The sequence below is a fragment of the Manihot esculenta genome, chromosome 13, assembly GCF_001659605.2.
Source record: "Manihot esculenta cultivar AM560-2 chromosome 13, M.esculenta_v8, whole genome shotgun sequence".
NCBI classification, from domain to species: domain Eukaryota; kingdom Viridiplantae; phylum Streptophyta; class Magnoliopsida; order Malpighiales; family Euphorbiaceae; genus Manihot; species Manihot esculenta.
Window position 1 is genome coordinate 36,064,075 of NC_035173.2, and position 19,946 is coordinate 36,084,020.

General features: G+C 35.7%; 2 protein-coding genes across 3 annotated transcripts in view; one reads left to right on the plus strand and one right to left on the minus strand.

The window, feature by feature from the left end:
* The first annotated feature begins 347 nt into the window (after positions 1-347).
* The window catches only part of LOC122721591 (putative E3 ubiquitin-protein ligase RING1a), a 40,041-nt gene continuing 20,442 nt past the window's right edge, over positions 348-19,946 (plus strand). The window contains exon 1 of the mRNA XM_043949798.1: positions 348-566. The gene's annotated coding sequence lies outside the window, so the exon portion shown is untranslated. The remainder of the gene's footprint in view (positions 567-19,946) is intronic.
* LOC122721588 (probable serine/threonine-protein kinase At1g54610) lies at positions 11,612-19,109 on the minus strand. Of its 2 annotated transcripts, XM_043949789.1 has the most exons (15): positions 18,711-19,109; positions 16,174-16,458; positions 15,720-16,037; positions 14,960-15,187; positions 14,508-14,605; positions 14,036-14,129; positions 13,463-13,762; positions 13,209-13,364; positions 12,961-13,041; positions 12,756-12,875; positions 12,498-12,664; positions 12,305-12,413; positions 12,169-12,228; positions 11,997-12,091; positions 11,612-11,898 (listed from the first exon to the last, which is right to left on the minus strand). In XM_043949789.1, exons 1-15 carry the CDS (start codon positions 19,092-19,094, stop codon positions 11,781-11,783), a joined length of 2,613 nt encoding a protein of 870 aa, XP_043805724.1. In that variant the 5' UTR covers positions 19,095-19,109; the 3' UTR covers positions 11,612-11,780. The 2 variants fall into 2 exon arrangements, with proteins under 2 accessions (XP_043805724.1, XP_043805725.1); XM_043949790.1 differs by lacking the exon at positions 12,169-12,228.

Genomic DNA, 19,946 nt, shown 5'->3' on the forward strand with positions numbered 1-19,946 from the left:
CATTTGATTTGTGGGTCTTTATTACAGTGTACTTTACTGTCATTTGCTTTTTCATATCTTTTCTTCTAAAACTGTAAGCTTCTCCTCTCAACTTCCTTACTCTTTCACATCCATTTTTCTGACAAGTAATGCCATATTAAATTTGCTCATCTCTTCCTTGATCAGTTAGTTTGAGTAAGCACTTTGACATGTTGATTCTATTTATACTGTTCAGCATGGTGAACGTTTTCATTTTTAATTTTGGTGTCTTCAAAAGAGAAAAACAAGTATCACATCCTCATTATTTTCTGTTGCTGTTCCCTCTTGAGCTTTGGGCATGGAATATTTTTTCAACAATTCATGGTATTAAGTAGAGTGTAGGTGAACCAATTCTTTACTATGTTCTTCTCTATGCAAGCATGGAAATCATAGAAACATGTGCTGCCCCTAGTGGCAATAAATTGAAGTGCTTATATTTATCAGTAATTTGGTGTAGAGAGCTAATTAATATTTTTGTTTCATTTGCAGATTTGTCTTTGTGGAGTTGCCAGAAGTTCGTAAAGATGTACAATGCCCAATATGTCTTGGTACTTTTTGCTTGTTTTTCCTTTTCATTAAACTTTTGTGGACAAGCGTATTGGTTACATGTGTTTTTTTTTTAGTTGGATCTGGTTGTTAGATTGCATGGGTGTTTGGAATACAGAAGCTCCAAAAGAGCAAGGGAATTGTATTGCCATATGTTTGACTTGATGCATTGAAACATAAAATTTAGTAGGTCATGGTATCATCATCTGCTATTCTTTAATCCAGGCAAATTCCAATTATTGATAATGAATAACTGAGATTTATAGTTTGTTGGTGAAATTGATTCAATAAATGCAGTTCTAGGTCAGGTTTATCATTTTGTTTCTACTTACTGATATTGGAAATACCGTTCCTCAGAAATAAGAGGCAAATGTGATGAATAATATCAGGTAAATCTACTTCTTCCTCTTCCAGTTGCTTGCTGTAGTGTTGCTCGAGGAAGAAATGAAAAGAACTGCCTAACCAGAAATCTTAAATTGTTAAATGAGGACTCAACAATGAAGTTTAGTACTTAAATGTCTCATATTATTAGCCCATTGGCTTGAAAGCATGGGCTACCATAGATGTGCCCCTTATAATTGTGATGAATTCAAATATAATTATGATGATGCCCAAAATTTGCATTCTGGACCTTTGACACAGTTGTAGTTGAACTAGGAAAAGCTCGTGTAGCTGTAGAGTTAAACTGTGATTTTATTACACACTAGAGTTAATGTGATAGCAGTAAACCAGAAGATGAGGGAATAGGTAGGGAAATGGGAACGTTAAAGGTATATTATAGGAAAAGACTGAGAGAGAATATTTCACAAGAGAAGGACCACTAGGAGAGAGCGACAGTTGGAATTAGTTAGAGGGAATCTCGGTGCAGAAATGATGAGACAATGATTGATGTGTGTATAAATAACCAAGAAAGTGGGAGAGAGAGATATGCTAGTTTTGTATTTTGTTTTAGTACAGTTGTGGCTGTGGGCTAGGATTTCTCTAGCAAATGAATTGTCCTTATTGAAATTGAGTATTTAAGAAATTTTTCTCCATTTGTGTCCCCTGCATCATCCTCCTCCTCCTTACTCTTGAATCTTTACATTTTTTTTATCTTGTCCTTGACTCTATCAATACTGGTCCATGCTATCCACCCTAATGCCCTAGACAAAAATGGAAGGGCGTGTAGATATGATAGAGAAGAACATGTCCAATCTTGAGGAACTTCTGTCGGTGAAACTGGAATAAGAAAATCGGCTCAATACTTTTCAACAAGAGCAGGATCAGAGGTTTCATAACTCGAGTCCCTTCTCACTTCTTTTGTACGGGAAAAAGCAGTAGTTGACGAAGGCACAACTTCCACTTCGATTTCTGTGGGTGACATCAATTCCCCCTCCTATCCTGCTCCTTCACCGGTTCTTTTGAAGGATACCTCTCTGGCCATTAAAAAAATTGAACTGCCCAACTTTGACGGCTTTGATCCAGTAGGTTGGCTCACGAGAGCTAACCGGTATTTTGCCTTGAATTATACACGAGACGACATGAAAATTCATTTAGCATTGGTTTGCATATCCGGACCGACCCTTCATTCGTTGCAATGGCTCCATCAACGTTCCCTTAATCTGTCCTGGCTTCAATTTTCTCGGGAACTTTTGCATTGGTATGGTGGAGATATTCGGGCTAATCATTATGAACAATTGGCTACGACTCGTCAAGAAGGGTCCATTGGTAATTATATAAATGTATTCATGGAGTTGGCAGTGCAGGTTGAAGGTATGTCTAATCAACAATCTCTTGGGTATTTTCTTAGTGGCTTGCAGGAAGAGATAAGGGTTCAGATTCGTTCCCATGATACTTCTGATCTAGCCTATACGATGACTCTTGCTTGTGGGATCGAGATGGAGACGAATTTTCTGCAACACTCGTCTTCTTTCTCTAGACGCTTAGGTGAGAATGGGCCTCGCAGATCCTCTGAATATGGGCTTTGATCCGATTGTAATACCCAACCTCGCTCTCTCCCTTTTATTTCAAAAACCCAGCCCACTTTTCAATATAACAAAAATATTTCTCTTCTAGCCCCTCAACCTCCCAATCGTCCTTCTCTGCCTTCTCCCAAACCGCCTCACAACCCAACCACCGCAAACCCTTCCCCCCGTATTGTACAAACTCCAATTGCCACAGTCCCACCTGACAGTATTCTCACCAAGAATTTTTAGACTTGCGAGCCAAAGGGCTGTGTTACAAGTGTAAACTCCCCTTCCATCCCATGAATGAATGCCCTAACAAGACCCTCAAAGCCCTTATTGTCGGCGATGATGAACTTCCTTCCAATTCGTCATATTTAGAAGGTGGGTATACTGAGATTGATGCTTCTGGAGTACAGATATCTTACGTAGCTCATTTCTCCAACATTAAACTTCCTTTCTTCTCCATTGGTGGAATTTTTTCTCCAAAAACAATGAAGATTTAGAGTAAGATTCAGGGCAGGACAGTGATAGTGATGATAGACAGCGGTGCAAGCCATCACTTCATCTCAGGAACTCGCCATCACTTCATCTCAGGAACTCTGGTCTCTCAATTGCAGTTGCCTGTGGCGGAAACCCCTCTTTTTGGAGTGAAATTAGGAGATGGCTATCATGTGCAATCAATTGGCCAATGTCGGGATGTGTCACTTCTAATAGGGGATCTTTCTATCTCCGTTGATTGTTTCCTCTTTCCTTTAGGAGGGGTGGATATAATCCTGGGGATTACGTGGTTGGAGACTTTGAGCATTATGCAGGTAGATTGGAAGTCTATGGAGATGACATTCAGACACCAGGGTAAACTGATCGAATAACAACACTTTGCTTTTTGCTTCTCCTAGTGATAAGGTTCCCCCCACAAGTGTACAATATCCACTAGTCGACCTTCTATTATCAAGGGATTCAGCTCAATATGCATCTGTGAATGAATGTATGCGAAGATGACCGTAGAGAATAGGAGACCTTTTCTAGGAGCATACTTCAAGTATTGCATAATGGGAAAAACAACTTGCATGTGAGACTCACGAGGATCATGCATAAACTGACTGACTAAGCTGACTGCATATACTATATTTGGTCGAGTATGCGAAAGATAAATCAGTCTGCCTACCAACCTCTGATATCTGCCCATATTCATTAATTCACCAATCCCTGCTTGTAGCTCGTGATTGCTCTCAATGGGAGTTTCTGCTAGTTTGCAACCTAACATACCAGTTTTTTCTAAAAGATCTAGAATGTATTTTCTCTGAGAAATAAAGATTCCCTTCTTTGACCTGGCAACCTCAATTTCCAGGAAATATTGCAGTTTTCCTATATCTTTAATTTCGAACTTCTAAACCAAAAGTTTTTTCAACTAAGTCATCCCCTGTCATTACTATGTAATCAGCATAGACTATAAGAAGAATAATTTTACCTTTGTGATGTCTGGTAAATAGGGTATGGTCAGCATTGCTCTATTGATAGCCAAAAGAAATCATAGTTCTATTGAATCGATCAAACCAAGCTCTGGGTGACTGCTTCAACCCATACAAAGCCTTCTTTAGTCTGCATACCTTTCCTTGTATTTTTTCATCAGCAAATCCAGGAGGGATTTCCATATACACTTTCTCCTCTAAGTCTTCATGGAGAAATACATTTTTCACGTCAAATTGTTGTAGATCCTAGTCAAGGTTGACAGCGCAAGTTAACAAAACTCTGATTGAGTTCATTTTGGCAATAGGAGCAAATGTCTCCTAGTAATCCACTCCATAGGTTTGAGTGTATCTCTTGGCCACTAGTCTACTCTTAAATCTTTCAATTGAGCAATCTGCATTGTGTTTCACCATGAACACCCCATTTGCAGCCAACAAGTTTCTTCCTACGTGGGAGAGTGACAAGTTCCCAGGTTTTATTTTTGGCTAGTGCTTTTATCTCTTCAATTATTGCTCCCTTCAATTCAGGGTCTTCAAGAGCTTTCTTCCAAATCTGTGGAATAGACACAGAGGAAATAGACAAGGCCAAGGCTCTATAGGATGGAGACAAAGAATTATAAGAGAGAAAGTTAGAAATAGAGTGCTTTGTGCAAGATCTAACTCCTTTTCTTTGAGCAATTGGTTTATTTAGATCATCAAAAGGCTCAAGGTTTAGGGATGACTCACCAGATGGAGAAGAAGAAGATTCATGACACTGAGTAAGCTTCACAATGACTTTTTCTGCTTTTGTCTTGTCTCTTCTTGAGTATCTCCTTAAACCTGATTTATATGCCTGATTTGGTCACCAATAATCTCTCCCTATATGATAGTCTCTTGATCATCAATAGTCTCCCCCTGTATAGTAGTCTCCTTTAGAGTAAAACGTTCTAGAGTTATAGGACTAGGAATCATCTCTTCTCTCTCATTGTCCTCCCCCTGAAGAGGTGATGGGAACTACTAAAGTAAGGTTCAATCTCTCTAGATGGAGAGTGGTAACACTTGTAACCCTTCTGTGTAGGAAAGTACTCAACAAACATACATTTAATGGCCCTTGAATCGAGCTTCCCACCTGTCCTAGTATGAACAAAACATGTACATCCAAACACCTTTAATGGAACAAAATAAGCATTTTTCCCTTGTAGCACCTCTAAAGGGCTTCTAAAGGCAAGAGATTTAAGCGGCATTTTATTAATGAGATAAACTGCGGCTAAGACTGCATATCTCCAATAGGTTTTTGAAAGGTTCATAGCGAAAAGGAGAGATCGGGCTACTTCCAACATGTGTCTATTTTTTCTTTCAGCAACACCATTTTGGACACTAGTGTAAGGACAACTAGTTTGATGCAGTATCTCATTAGGCTCCAGATAAGTAGAAAACCAACCATCCATGTACTCTGTACCATTATCAGTTCTCAAAACATTTATCTCAGCATCAAATTGAGTACAAATCATCTTGTGAAAAGATTGAAAGCAAGAAATCACATTATTCTTTGCCTTTATCAAATAAACCCAAGTCATGCGAGTAGAACAATCAATAAAAGTAACAAACCAACGATTACCAGATAGTGAGACCGTTTGAGTAAGTCCCTAAACATCAGAATGGATGGTCACAAAAGGGATCGTACTCCTATTGTTACTGGAGGGATAAGAGGTTCTTGTATGCTTAACATACTCACAAGTATCACAAACTAAAGAACCACATTGAGCCTTGGAAAATAAATCAGGATAAAGTTTTTCTAAAACAAAGAAAGATGGGTGTCCCGACCGTCGATGCCACTATATGCTTGATTTCTTCCAAAAAGAGCCCGAGGTGAATTCAAACTCAGATTTCCTTCTAACATATAAATTTAATTTTACAGTTAAGTGCTTTGATAAGAGCAATAACAGATAAAAGTTTAAGAGGGAAACAAGGAACATGAAGAACAGAGGATAGCTTGATATTTGGAGTATAAATAATAGAACCGGTTCTAAATATAGGAGTGGAAGAACCATTTGCAATTTTGATAGTGTCTTTTTGTAGACATGGAAGATAATTAAGGAAGCCTGCAGAGGAGCTTGTCATATGTCTATTTGCACCATAATTAATAATCCATGGAGCAAAATCAAGAGACGAAACAAAAGTATTATCAGAAGTCCTTACATTATCCACACAAGTCATTGCCATTTCAAGAAAAAACTAAATTTTTTCTGTTAAAAGCAGTGGAAAATTATTATTGCTGAAGAAAGAAACTGTTCGTCAGCAAAAAAGGCATGGGTCCATTAGATCAGAAGCGGGACTTGAAGGCGAGTCCGCCAGAAAGGATCGCTCTCAAAAAAGACCACCGGAAAATGTCACACGCACCGCGTGTTGGAAAGATGCAGAATCTTGTGAGGGCGCGCGAGCCTCACGCGCGTGGCTTTCCGACGTTAGAACTGGACGGCTAGCCGGCAACGGTCTGATGACTCAGTTGGTGGCGGCGGTGAGATAAAAAAAAAGGGTTCCTAGATAGGGTAGTACCAAAAAGATAGATCTAGGGTTTTAGAAATCCTAAGAGAAAAATTGAATTTAAACCCTAAAATCAGAAAAAAAAAGCTCCGATATCATGAAGAATTTCAGGAGGAATTTTTTATTCTATTCCAATTGAATTGATCTTTACAAGGTTTGAGTAATTATACACAAAGAGTCAACCTAAATTAGGAATATTTACAATAAGAATAAAATCCCTTAACAAGCCTAATTAGGATCCCAAAGATTTGAATCCTCCTAATTAGGAACCTTCAATGCTGGTCAACAAATTATAATTGAATTATTAGATGAATTACATGGAGCTCGATATTTTTCTAAATTGGATTTGAAGTCAGGATATCATCAAATCAGGTGATAGAACCAGACATTTTGAAGACGGTGTTCCGCACCCACTTTGGTCACTATGAGCCTGTAGTGATGCCTTTTGGGTTAACGAATGCACTAGCCACCTTCCAGTCTACAATGAATGATCTATTTAGAAAATATTTGCGGAAATTTATCTTGGTTTCTTTGATGACATCCTGGTTTACAGTTGTACATGGGAGGAACAATTGCAGCATATCAATACAGTTTTACAACTGTTGTCCAATAATCAATTTCATGTTAAGAGAAAGAAGAGCTCATTTAGGCACACTATGATAGAATATCCTGGGCATATGATTTTGGTGCAAGGGGGTGCCATGGATCCAGCAAAGGTCTCTAGTGTGTTAAATTGGTCTCAAGCCAAGTCTGTAGGCGCAGTTTGTGCGTTTCTCGGGCTAACTGAATATTATAGACGGTTCATCAAAGGCTACAGTATGATAATGCAGCTTTTGACACAACTACTCAAGAAAGAATCTCAGTTTAAGTTTGTGAGGGATGGCGAAGCTCAAGCTGCCTTTGTTCAATTGAAACAAGCCTTAGTTTCTTCTCCAGTTCTTGCAGCACTCGATTTTTCAAAGCCTTTCGTTTTAGAATGCGATGCTTCTGGTTTAGATGTTGGAGCAATATTGATGCAAGAGTAGGCCAATTGCTTATTTCAGCAAATTTTTATCTACCAGGACCCTCTCAGGGAAAGGATGTCCTTGGTTTTAGTAGTCCAACATTGGCAACCATATCTGTTGAGAAGCAAATTTATGGTTCATACAGATCATCACAGTTTGAAACACTTGTTAGAACAACAAATTTCCACACCAGCACAGCACAACACAGCAGCAATGGAGTACAAAACTATTGAGGTATGACTTTACAATCTCTTATAAGCTGGTGTCACTAATTCAGCTGCAGACACATTATCAAAGAGAGATGAGGATCTCGAGTTACTGGTGGTTTCCTTTCCACAGTGAATAGATTGGGGTCAGATTCATGTTGAGGTTCAACAAGATCCAAAACCTCAACAAGAATCCATCCTCCCTTAAACACTATACAATGATCCAAGACCGTCTGTTCTACAAAAGCAGATTAGTTATTCCATCTTCATCAAGGTGGATTCCTAAGCTGATAGAAGAATATCATGCCTCTCCAATTGGTGGACACTCAAGAGCCTTCTGCACTTACAAGCGCATCTCCTCAAATTCATACTGGCCTGGAATGATGAAGCAGATCCAGAAGTTTGTGGCAGAATGTTTGGTGTGTCAGACACAAAAATATGAGGCTGTTTCTCCAGCAAGTCTTCTTCAACCATTACCGATTCCAACTAGGGCATGGGAAGATATCTCTTGATTTTATAACAGGATTACCCCGTTCTCAAGGGAATGATGCCATACTAGTTGTTATTGATCGGTTTACTAAGTATGCCCATTTTTTAAGGCTGAGACATCTGTATACAGCTAAGGCGGTGGCTGAGTTATTTGCTAAAGAAATCATAAGGCTTCATGGAATGCCAAAATCAATTGTCAAGTAATCGAGATACCATTTTTCTCAGCTATTTTTTGGACTGAATTGTTTTGCCTTTAAGGGACTCAGCTGAAGATGAGCAGGGTCAAACGAAGGTGCTGAACAGAAGTCTTAAAACTTATCTCTGTTGTTTCACTACAGAACAGCCAATATACTGGAGCAAATGGTTGGTTTAGGCCGAATATTGGTATAACTTCAGTTTTCACACAGCAGTGGGCATGACCCCATTCGAAGCTATTTATGGTCGATCACCACCTTCAATACAGCAATTCCTTCCAGGCGAGATTAAATCAGAAGCTGTGACCCAAGAGCTAGCCACTAGAGATGAATTATTGAGACAGCTGACTTTCAATCTTCATAAGGCGCAACAAAGGATGACCAAAGCAGCAAACAAACGTAGAAGAGATGTTCTGTATAAGGCTGGGGACTCGGTCTTTCTCAAATTTTGTCCTCATCGATAAACTTCCCTTCGACAGGTCATAAATCCTAAATTGTCGTCTCGATGCTTCGGTCCTTTCAGAGTATTGCAGAAATTAGTAGTGTTGCTTACAAGTTACAGCTCTCTACTGTATCAGTTTTCCATTTGTCTCAACTTAAGAAGGTAATTGGCGAACATGAGGTGATTTCTAAATTACCAAAAGAAATGGCTGTCCAGGATGAACTTCTTGAACCCGAGGAGATCTTGAAAATCCAAGAGGTTTTAATTGATGGCAACAAAGTTTCACAGGTGCTGGTTAAATAGAAGGGAAAAATAGTGGATGAGGCAACTTGGATGAATTATTATGAATTTTGTAATCAATTTCCCACTTCCAGCCTTGTGGACAAGGCTGATCTCATAGGGAAAGGCATTGATAGCAGTAAATCAGAAGATGAGGGAATAAGTAGGGAAATGGGAACTTTAAGGGTATATTATAGGAAAAGACTGAGGAATATTTCACAAGAGAAGGACCACCAGGAGAGAGTGACAAAAGTTAGAGGGAATCTCAGTGCAGAAATGATGAGGCAGTGATTGATGTGTGTATAAATAACCAAGAAAGTGGGAGAGAGGGATATGCTGAGTTTTGTATTCTGTTTTAGTACAGCTGTGGCTGTGGGCTAGGATTTCTCTATCAAATGAACTGTCCTTGTTGAAATTGAGTATTGAAGAAAATTTTCTCCATTTGTGTCCCCTGCATCCTCCTCCTCCTTACTCTTGAATCTTTACATTCTTTTCTATCCTGTTCTTAACTCTACCATTGTAGTATGTTTAACATACTATGGGTAATGAACTAATGATGACCCTTGTTAAATTTGGGCCAGGGCTAACTCATCCCAAAAACTAGCTCAAGGGAGGAGTGCCTATGGCCATATAAGGGGGCAAATTACCTCTTTTCATAATCGATGTGGGATTCAACAACCCTAATTCATTATGGGAAAATACGCTTTTCACATGGTTTCAAAGCTCTGTGTCTCAACACTCCCATCTACTCGGTGTTTCAACTGGCATGCTATTGCAGTCAATACAGAGTAATTTTGGTGCCATAGAATTATACTGTTATTATATTTACATGCTAGAGTTGTTGTAGCACTTCAAAACTTTAATACAAATATACATTAGTTATTTCCTAATTCATTATGGGAAAATCACAAGTGTGATCATAAGCTGATACTAATCCCATTGTAATGGTTCTATTCAGGAAATTCACTGTGATTAAACAAGTAAAAGTTAACATTCATTATGAATAGTGGAATTTGTTTTCGGTTATCTGCACCACCTTATTGACAACCTGTCCTCTGTGCATCCACCAATATCAGTGGATGAGCTGCAAATTTTGAAAGGGCAGGAAACTTTGGCATGTCTTAGAGCCAATTGCACTTCCAATAGAGATTACATGGTGAGAATTAACATTGAACTTCATCACACTATTTGTGTTTTAACTTTTATAATTTGTCATGTTGTCTGAACTTACAGTTTTCCCCTCTCTGGCTGCTGCAGATTCTAGCATATAGGCAGAAGTAGGGGTGAGCAGTATTTGGTTTAAACCGAAAAAACTGACCGAATCGAACCGATTTGAAAATTTAGTTCGGTTTTTTATACATTTCGGTTCGGTTCGATTTTTAATTTCAGAAATTTCGATTATTTCGGTTCGGTTCGATTTTGATCAGAAAAAAATCGAAAAAACCGAACTGAACCGATTAGTGATAATAATATATTTTTTTAATAATATAGAGAAATTAAATCATATTAAAATTAAAATATTTTAATTAAATTTTAAAATATTAAAAATAAAGTGTAAAAAATAAAAAAATTATTAAAAATCGAAACCGATCGAACCGAACCGAATCGAATCAGACCGGTTCGGTTCGGTTCGGTTTCTGACCAAAATCGGTTCGGTTTGGTTTTCATAAACACTAAAATTTTGATTTTCGATTTATTCGGTTCGGTTCGATTTTAAACCGAACCGACCGAATGCTCACCCCTAGGCCGAAGGGGACGACTTAGCAAATTTTCTATGTATTTATGATGGAAGGAAGAAAAGGTTTGTTAACAATTTGTAGTTGTATGTAAATTTGTATTGAGATTTCGGAATGAGGTTTAAGCTTCTTCCTTCACAATGGAAAGCTTTTCTAAGACCCGGATTTGTATACTGTTTTTTACACCCACCCAAAAAAAAAAAAGGAAGGAAAAAGGTTTCCCACAGGGATAACCATTCCAACTAAAAATTTCTGAAATCTTGTATGTCTAGAGCAAGTGGTCCTTTATGGAACCATTTACAAGAATTTAATTAATTCAATTTATTTCTTTTTTTGTTCAACTTTGTGTTTGGAATACAAGAATTTATTTATTTTTTTAAAAAAATCATTTTAAAAGAAAATAGATGAGTATGTGTAAGAATTTAATTGATTTTTCCAAAAAACCCAAGTTATAAATTTTGCACACTCATTCTTTTACTGCCATAAAAATTTGGGATGAATTGTTTCCACTATGAGACAATTACAACAAACAAAAATTATGTAGGTAAATAAGATCCGATCTACCATAAATATAAGATACAGAAAGAGTTAGTTTGTTTCTTGAATCCGTGATTAAATGCAAGTTTTTCTCAAATCACGTGTACAATTGAAATTATTTATTTTAGCTTCTGGAAAAGGGTGCACGAGAGTTTCAGATGCTGCAAATTTTTCAGGTGCAAGTTTGACACGTGGATAAAAATGACTTGATCGCGGAGCAGGATATTTGAGGAATAAATTGACCAAGAATTTTCTTCATTAATGAACAGAAAGTTGAGCCTACAACTTTTATATTCCAATAACATTCGCTGCAAAACTGTTGTAGCAGCACAACAGTTCTTGAAGAAGGTTCAAGAGTTCTTGGACAGCAGCCTGTCCATCAACAGCAGCAGGATCACCTCATACATGAAGCGGGGCTGGAAACTGCATTATTTATCATCATCCTCTGCCTTTCTTTTCTTCGAAGCACCCGCAAATTTGGTGACTTTGCTTTTGTGGTTTCCCTGGAAGATCTGATACACACATACAAAAAAAAAAAATCATACTTCAGTTATACAACAGAAGATGGTAGAAAAAAGTATGACGGTTTATAAAAATTTAGTTTTCTTACTTCTTGGGGCAGAATGGATGGTCAAAGCTTGGCACAGGCCTTGCATGAGGAACCATTGTTCTCCTTAATTGTTTTAGTGCCTTCTCTTCCTCTATCTGCAATTAACAAGTTACTACATTATCACAAGCCAGGAAATTAGCAAGAAATTACAAACATCTGTTCTTTCCCATACCATTCTTGCAGCTTCACTTTCCTCCCTGTATCTCTTGTATAATTGTTCTTTCACCTTCAACTGAATGAACCATATTGTTGGAATGCCACACTTTTCACTAAATCCGTTTTCAAAAATTAAAAAGGATGAAATTTACCTTGTGATGAAATTTTGCCCTATCCACAGCCCTGTTATCTGTATGGAGACTAAATTGGTCAACTTGTGTAACGGGTTTCCGCACTTTCTCTGGTAGTGGAATTGGGTCCCTGCAAAATACCAGAAGTGGAAATCAGAAAAGGATGGATGATTTTATATATGCCTGAGAAGTTTGAATCCTTCAATGTGCTTACTCTTTTATGACTGGCTGTGCTTTGAATATCCTCATATTGGCCTCTTCTTTCTCAAGCCTCTGTCTTTCTTCCACTTCCCTTTGCATTTCCTCCTCGTGTCTCACTAGACTCTCCAACTGGAAAGGTTCTGGTTTTGTGCATGGTTTTGGCTCTGGTTTAGGAGGAACCTGCATACAAAGTTGCCTTCCTATTACGATCATTCCCATGAATGCTTGCACCTAAAGTGAGACAAGCATGTTAATGAACGTTTGCACATACCACGCGGTAGTCGGTAGTGTAAGGATATGGATTAGCCTTTGGAATCCTGGCCCTTTCCTCCTCCACCCGCTTCAGGATAAGGTCCAGTACAAATTTCCTATCCTTTTTAGCCCCCCTTTCCTGAGAGAAACAGAAAATAAGTAAATCCAAATTGTCCCGTATTGCTAAAAGCTTTTCACTCTACGACCACAGGAAAGAGTAATACCTCAGTGTGGAGATGGAATGGATTTGGTAGTGTGTTTCTTGGAACTGGATTGGCAATGTGAGGTTCCGAGTTTAATGAAAGCTGAAAAAGGAAGATATGATATGATGAGAATATGTCGCCGTAAAATTCTAGGGCTTTAAGAAGTTGCACTTCCTTGTCAAACATATCAGCAACAATGTGTTAAGCTTTTTTAGTGTCGTAAAATAGTAAACTAAATCTCAACATCCATTGAGAACATGAATTTTTACCTTCTTATTCAAAGGCCTGGCCTTAAATTTAGGGATCTTTTCAAGTTCCTCTTTTTCAAGCTCAAGAGAACTTTTCACCTTTGGAGGTCGGGCTCTCAAAGTAGTGTGAAGAAGAGGAGTTTTAGGTTCAGTAAGATGAGGCTTCCAGTGATTATTCTGTTAAGAAATTGGAAAAGTGAAAGAGCAAGTAAATGTGAATGAGTCTGCTTGGACAAAGAATGATAACCACATTTCGGTTATGGATGTTCCCAAACCTGATGGGACACCTCTGTTGAAACGAATGTTCTTCCTCCTTCTAGCTTCTGCCGTTTGGTTCTGGTTGACAACACAGTACTAGGATTGTTACCATCCTTTCCGGCCTTTGTCCAGCCTGTCCCCTGGACCAATGGGCCAGAGTGCGAAACTTTCTTATGTTGATTCTCTGGGAAATCTCTTCTCCCTTCTTTTGCAGCTTGAGTTTGTTTAGAAGGATCAACCAGAAAACCAGAAACAGTTTGCCCCTTGTGAGAGTTGAATACTTCACCTCTGCTATTTGCATTTGGATGTCGTCTTTCCTGTTAATATAAAGCAAAATGTCATTTCTTGAAAAGAACTTAAGAAGTGAAAAGGCCTTCAAATGAAACAAAGAATTAAAGAGAGAGAAGCAAATATGAAATAAGATATGAAGAAAAACTAGCATACTCCTTATACATGAACATAATCCATGATTATGTTGCAAATTTTTAAAGAATATTGATAACTAGAACATTGCACCTTTGTTTAACCAGGATCTGGACCCATGATAAAACATACAAAACTTTTTTTTTTTTTGTTTTTTTGCGATTTACCTGCATCAATGTTGCTATTCTGGGATTCGCATTTGATGCTAGAGCAGCACTAGATTCATGTGGTCCATTCCCCTTGAGTCCAATTGCTCCTTGCCTATGAAAATTAATGAACATGTTAAAACAGTACGTGCCACTTTTCCCATAGAAAGTAAATCTCCCTATGAAGCAACTAGAATTGTGTAGCACTCAATGAGGAACTTCATTACCACTCAAAAAAGAACCAACTAAAGCATATAATCAAATGCAAAATGTTTTATTGCAGACTAAGAAAACCAGCGAAATAAAACAAAAATAGTATTTCATGGAACATATGAATTCCAGTTCTTCGATATTTCTCCACTCCCGGTTTTGATTGTACTATTGTGCAAAATACAGCAGCAAATTCACTCCCCATTTTCCGTGTCTTATCATGCCACAAGACAGAACATAATTCATTCTAGTTAAGAAATGAAAACCAACCAAAAAGATTTACCTTCTAGCTTCATCCCGCAATTTAGCATCAATTTCTTTGCTGGGAGGATATTTGGGCAAACTTGAAGGATCGCAAGCAAATGGTTTTGATCTGAAGAACTGTTTTAGAGAGAGAGAAAGGTCAATAAACAAAATCCCACAGAATGAGGAAATGTACAAGTAGTTATTCATTCAAACATCAGAAAGCAAGTTAGAAATTAATACTTACGAGAATGATTAAAAACTAAACAATAGAGATCATCTTTTTTTTTTGTCCCTAAAGGATTACATAGGGAAGAGCAGCTCAGAGATTAAATTGACAACTAAAGGTGAGCAAGTTAAGTGTCAGTGATGTGGCTTTGTTCAAAAGACACAGTCTCAATCTCTAAAAGAAGAAAAGCTATTGGGAAGGGCCAAAAGAAAGTGAAGTCTCAAGAGAAATTCATTAAAATCTAAATATTAAGTTGCGCATACCTTGTCCCTAAGAGCAAAAGCTGCAGTTCCACGGTTGGCTGGATCCATGGAAAGCAAGGTCTCCATGAGTCCAAGTGCAGGAGTGGGTAAGTCTTTAAATGTTTCTGCAACACATCGTCTGTATGGTCGTTGAGGCTTGATTACAGATGAATGAGGTAACTTCAAATTTCTCCAATAATCCTCAGAGGGTGAACCACAGAGCTTAAAAATCTTATGCAGTTGCTCCACCTACGTGCCAAGACAATTTAAATTATGGTTAACATACTGGATTTTGCCCAAAATTTATAGCATTTCATGATATAGAACATAATAAATAAGCACACAGGCCAAGCATGTAATTTATAATTTCTTGGAACAAAACCATCGTTAACATTTAAACAAGGCCTGGAACCAGCATAGGGGCATATCAGGCTCCCATGTGAACTGTGAACAGAAGTAGGTTCATTGTGAAAAAAAAAAAATTTCTGGTAACTGCATTTTGAAAATTCATAGACTCATTATTGGATATCTCTTATGATAACAAATGAAAAAAGTTTAAGCAATGAACAAACCCATCTTACATTTACATAACTCTAGATTTTTTTATAGAAACCACTATCCACACTTCTATTTATTCTGTTTGTTTTCTTACGTGTTGAAGGCAGCAATATTATTTGCAATTATTAGAATTTTCCCTGGAATTCACTGCATAATAACAATTACATCCTACTGGTTGTAAACAACATCAATAAAAAAGAAAACAGAATCATAAACAAGATACCTCAGTTCTTCCAGGCAAAATAGGTTTGCCATCGTACAGTTCGCCAAGAATGCAACCAGTGCTCCATAAATCTATAGCAACTCCATAGCGAGTGGCTCCAAGTAAAAGTTCTGGAGCTCTATACCAAAGGGTCACCACACGGCTTGTCAACTGAGCACTACTTTTAGGATCAAAGAAACTTGCTAAACCAAAATCCGCAATTTTCAAGATTCCTTTGTCATCAATAAGAAGATTTGAACCCTTAATATCACGATGCAGAACGCCGTGACTATGGCAATGATCAAGTCCACTTAATAGTTGCTGCATGTAGCATTTGATCTAACAGAAAAAAGAGTACAGACATAAGTATTTAAGATACATATGCTTATCAACCAAATAAGGTTTGCATTCAGATATATATCTAATTCACATTCATACAGAAGCCAGAGAGAAATATAAAACATGACAAGAGTACCTGTGGTTCTGTGAACTTAATGCCAGGAAGCGATGCAAGTCCAGTAAGATCATGTTCTATGTACTCGAAGACGAGGTACAAACTGGAAGATGTCTGAGATGTTATCAAGCCTTCCAATTTAATTATATTGGGATGATCCAGCCTACGCAAAATATGAATTTCACGGGCCATGAATTTGACACTATCTGGATCACTATTATCAAACCGAACCTTTTTTATAGCTACAATTTTATCATTAGTGACATCACGGGCCTTGTAAACATTGCTGTAAGTTCCTTGGCCAATCTGCAAGAATAAGATGCCCGTCATACTGACATCAAAAACAAAAAGCAAGGAAATCAATACAAATATGTACAGGCACATCCCCACCTCCAAAGTGTGGAATTTCACAAAATGTTAGCTCCAATGTGGAATAAATTTTAATACTGAAAATTTACTGCCAATCTCTATGATAAAGAGGTCCAAAGGCGCCGGCATACATGGAATATAGATGCATCATATTATGAATTTCGGGCTTTTTGTAAATTTAGGGGTGGAAAACTTTTTATTTGTGAGTTTAGGGTTAGAATAAAAGTATTTGCGGATTTGGGGTTGGGGTGACAGGTGGCAGCCGAAAAGCTTGTTTGGCTCCCCAGGCCATTATTTTATTTTTTTATATTTTTTAAATGGTCTGGCGCCACTCACAATGGCACCAAACTATTATTTTTTTAATTTTTTTTTTAAAAAAAATGGCCTGGCGCCACTTTGAGTGGCGCCAGGCCTTAATTTCTTTTAAAAATTTTTTTAATTATTAAAATATTATAATTATATTAATTAATATATTATTTTTATATTATATTTTTATTATAATAATATTTTATAATATATTTTAATATATTTTTATAATAATATTATAATTAAATAATATTGAATTAATATATTAATAAAAATAATATTGAATTAATATATTAATAAAAATAATATATTAATATATATTATAAAAATAATAATATATTGAATTAATATATTAAATAATATTGAATTAATATATTAATAATAATAATATTGAATTAATATATTAATAAAAATAATATATTAATATATATTATAAAAATAACAATATATTGAATTAATATATTAAATAATATTGAATTAATATATTAATAATAATAATATTGAATTAATATATTATAATTAAATAATATTGAATTAATATAATAATAAAAATAATAATATATTAATATAATATTGAATTAATATTGAATTAATAAAAATAATATATTAATATAATATTGAATTAATATTGAATTAATATAATAATAAAAATAATAATAATATATTATAATTAAATAATATTGAATTAATATATTAATAAAAATAATATTGAATTAATATATTAATAAAAATAATATTGAATTAATATATTAATAAAAATAATATATTAATATATATTATAAAATAATAATATATATTAATAATATATTAATAAAAATAATATTATAATTAAATAATATTGAATTAATATATTAATAAAAATATTGAATTAATATATTAATTAATATAATATTATAAAATATTATAAAAATATATTAAAATTAATAAAATATATTATAAAATATTATTATAATAAAAATATAATATAAAAATAATATATTAATTAATATAATTATAATATTTTAATAATTAAAAAAATTTTTAAAAAAATTAAGGCCTGGCGCCACTCAAAGTGGCGCCAGGCCATTTTTTTTAAAAAAAAATTATAAAAATAATGGTCTAGCGTCATTGTGAGTGGCGCCAGACCATTTAAAAAAAATAAAATAATAAAATAATGGCCTGGCGCCACTTAAAGTGGTGCCAGGCTCTGACGCCTGTCAAACAGGCGCCAAACAAGCTTTTCGGCTGCCACCTGTCACCCTAACCCCAAATCTGCAAATACTTTTATCCTAACCTTAAATCCACAAATAAAAAGTTTTCCACCCCTAAATTTACAAAAAGCCCATGAATTTCATGCTTAAATATTATGCGGGTATTTGTGCGAGATTAACATTAGGCATATCATAAATAGCTCATTGCTGAGCATTGAGCATTCACAAAATCCTTTTTTGGAAGTGATGATGTAAGAGCATATGTTCCCGTCCTTTTACCTGTTAAATTCTAAAATATTCTAAACATGTGTAAGTGTTCAAATTATTACAGTTTTATTATTGAAAGAGAGAGAGAGAGAGGGAGAGGAGCAGAAAACAAACATTGCCACTGAATATTCAAAATGAAGTACTTAAAAAATTCATTTGTCTGCTCCTAACTCAAGTTGGATAACTTTCAAATAGCCCAAAGAGGCCTACCGAAGAAAAAACAAAAGAAGGAAGCAGACAACAACAAAATCCTAATTACATAATGACACCTATCTGAAAAAACGCAAGAATTTTTATTTATTATCACAAACTATTAAAAGAATTTGAATAGCAGATCTATTTGATAAGCCAGAAAGATAGATATACAACAGTAATCACATATTGAAGTATACATAAATTAGGCATCAGTTAAAGAAGGGAACGTACTCTATCTAATTTCTCAAATGTATTCGCACGCCGGGGCACCCATCCCCTGATGGCTTCTCCTGCTGCTGAGGCAAGCCAAGATGGCCATCCTACAGCAATCTGCTCTGCTTCCAAACTCTTTGGCACCCTTCCCCAACCCGGATGACTACAAACTGAAACGTCACGCTTCTCTGTCTTATTTATTTCAATCTGAGGATGACTTATAACAGCAACTTCACAATTTTCTACATTCTTTCTCTCGATCTGATTCTCTATTTGTTTTTTCTCTATCTGATCATCATATAAAACATTCGAACCATTTGTTTTCTTATCCAATGACCCTTTACGCGATTGCCTCTCTTTTGGGCTGTTTGTTCTACTATCCTTAGAGGAAATGCAACCCATTTTGCTGCACTAAGAAAACAAAATCTCAAAAAGAATCCTATGTATCTGATCTTCCCTTCAAAATCAAAACTCAATAACAAAAGTTAAAACATAAGCTCAATAAGAATTCCTCCTGCCACCTCCACTGACATAAACCATAAACTTAACCAGTTTATAAACACCCAGAAGAGCAAATACTCCAAATTGAAGACCTTGAATGGAACTCTTTGAAAATTTGACTATAAGGACCACAAATTCAATGTCACCACCCAATACCCAAGTTTCAATTACGAATAAACTAACAGTAATCAAAATTAAAAAACGAAAAGACCCATTACAAATTAATGGATGACAAATACCTTGAAACCTCTACGAATTGAAATTGAGAAATACAGAGATGATTACCAGGAAAGAGCGAATTTATTTTTTGGTGCAGAATTTTTTTTATATTATTCAAATTGATTCTCATAAATTACTGAGATAGGTAAGACAATATAAATGAAAAAGAAAGCATATCACAATTTCGACTAGAAATAGTTAAGACAATATACATGAAAAAGGAAGTATATCACAATTTCGACTAGAAATAAGTAAAAAAATATAAATGAAAAAGGAAGCATATCACAATTTCGACTAGGTACGACAATATAAATGAAAAAGGAAGCATATCACAATTTCGACTAGATCAAGGGAAAGATGATTTTTTTTTTTGGATTTTGATTTTTTTTTATTATTAATAATTAAGAAGGTAAATAAGGCAAAGTTTTTTTTGATTATTTTAATTATACCACTTGAAAATTTTCCAACACGCTTTAGAGAGTTAGATACTAAATCCATATGTTTATAATATATACTATCTAAAACAATTTTTAA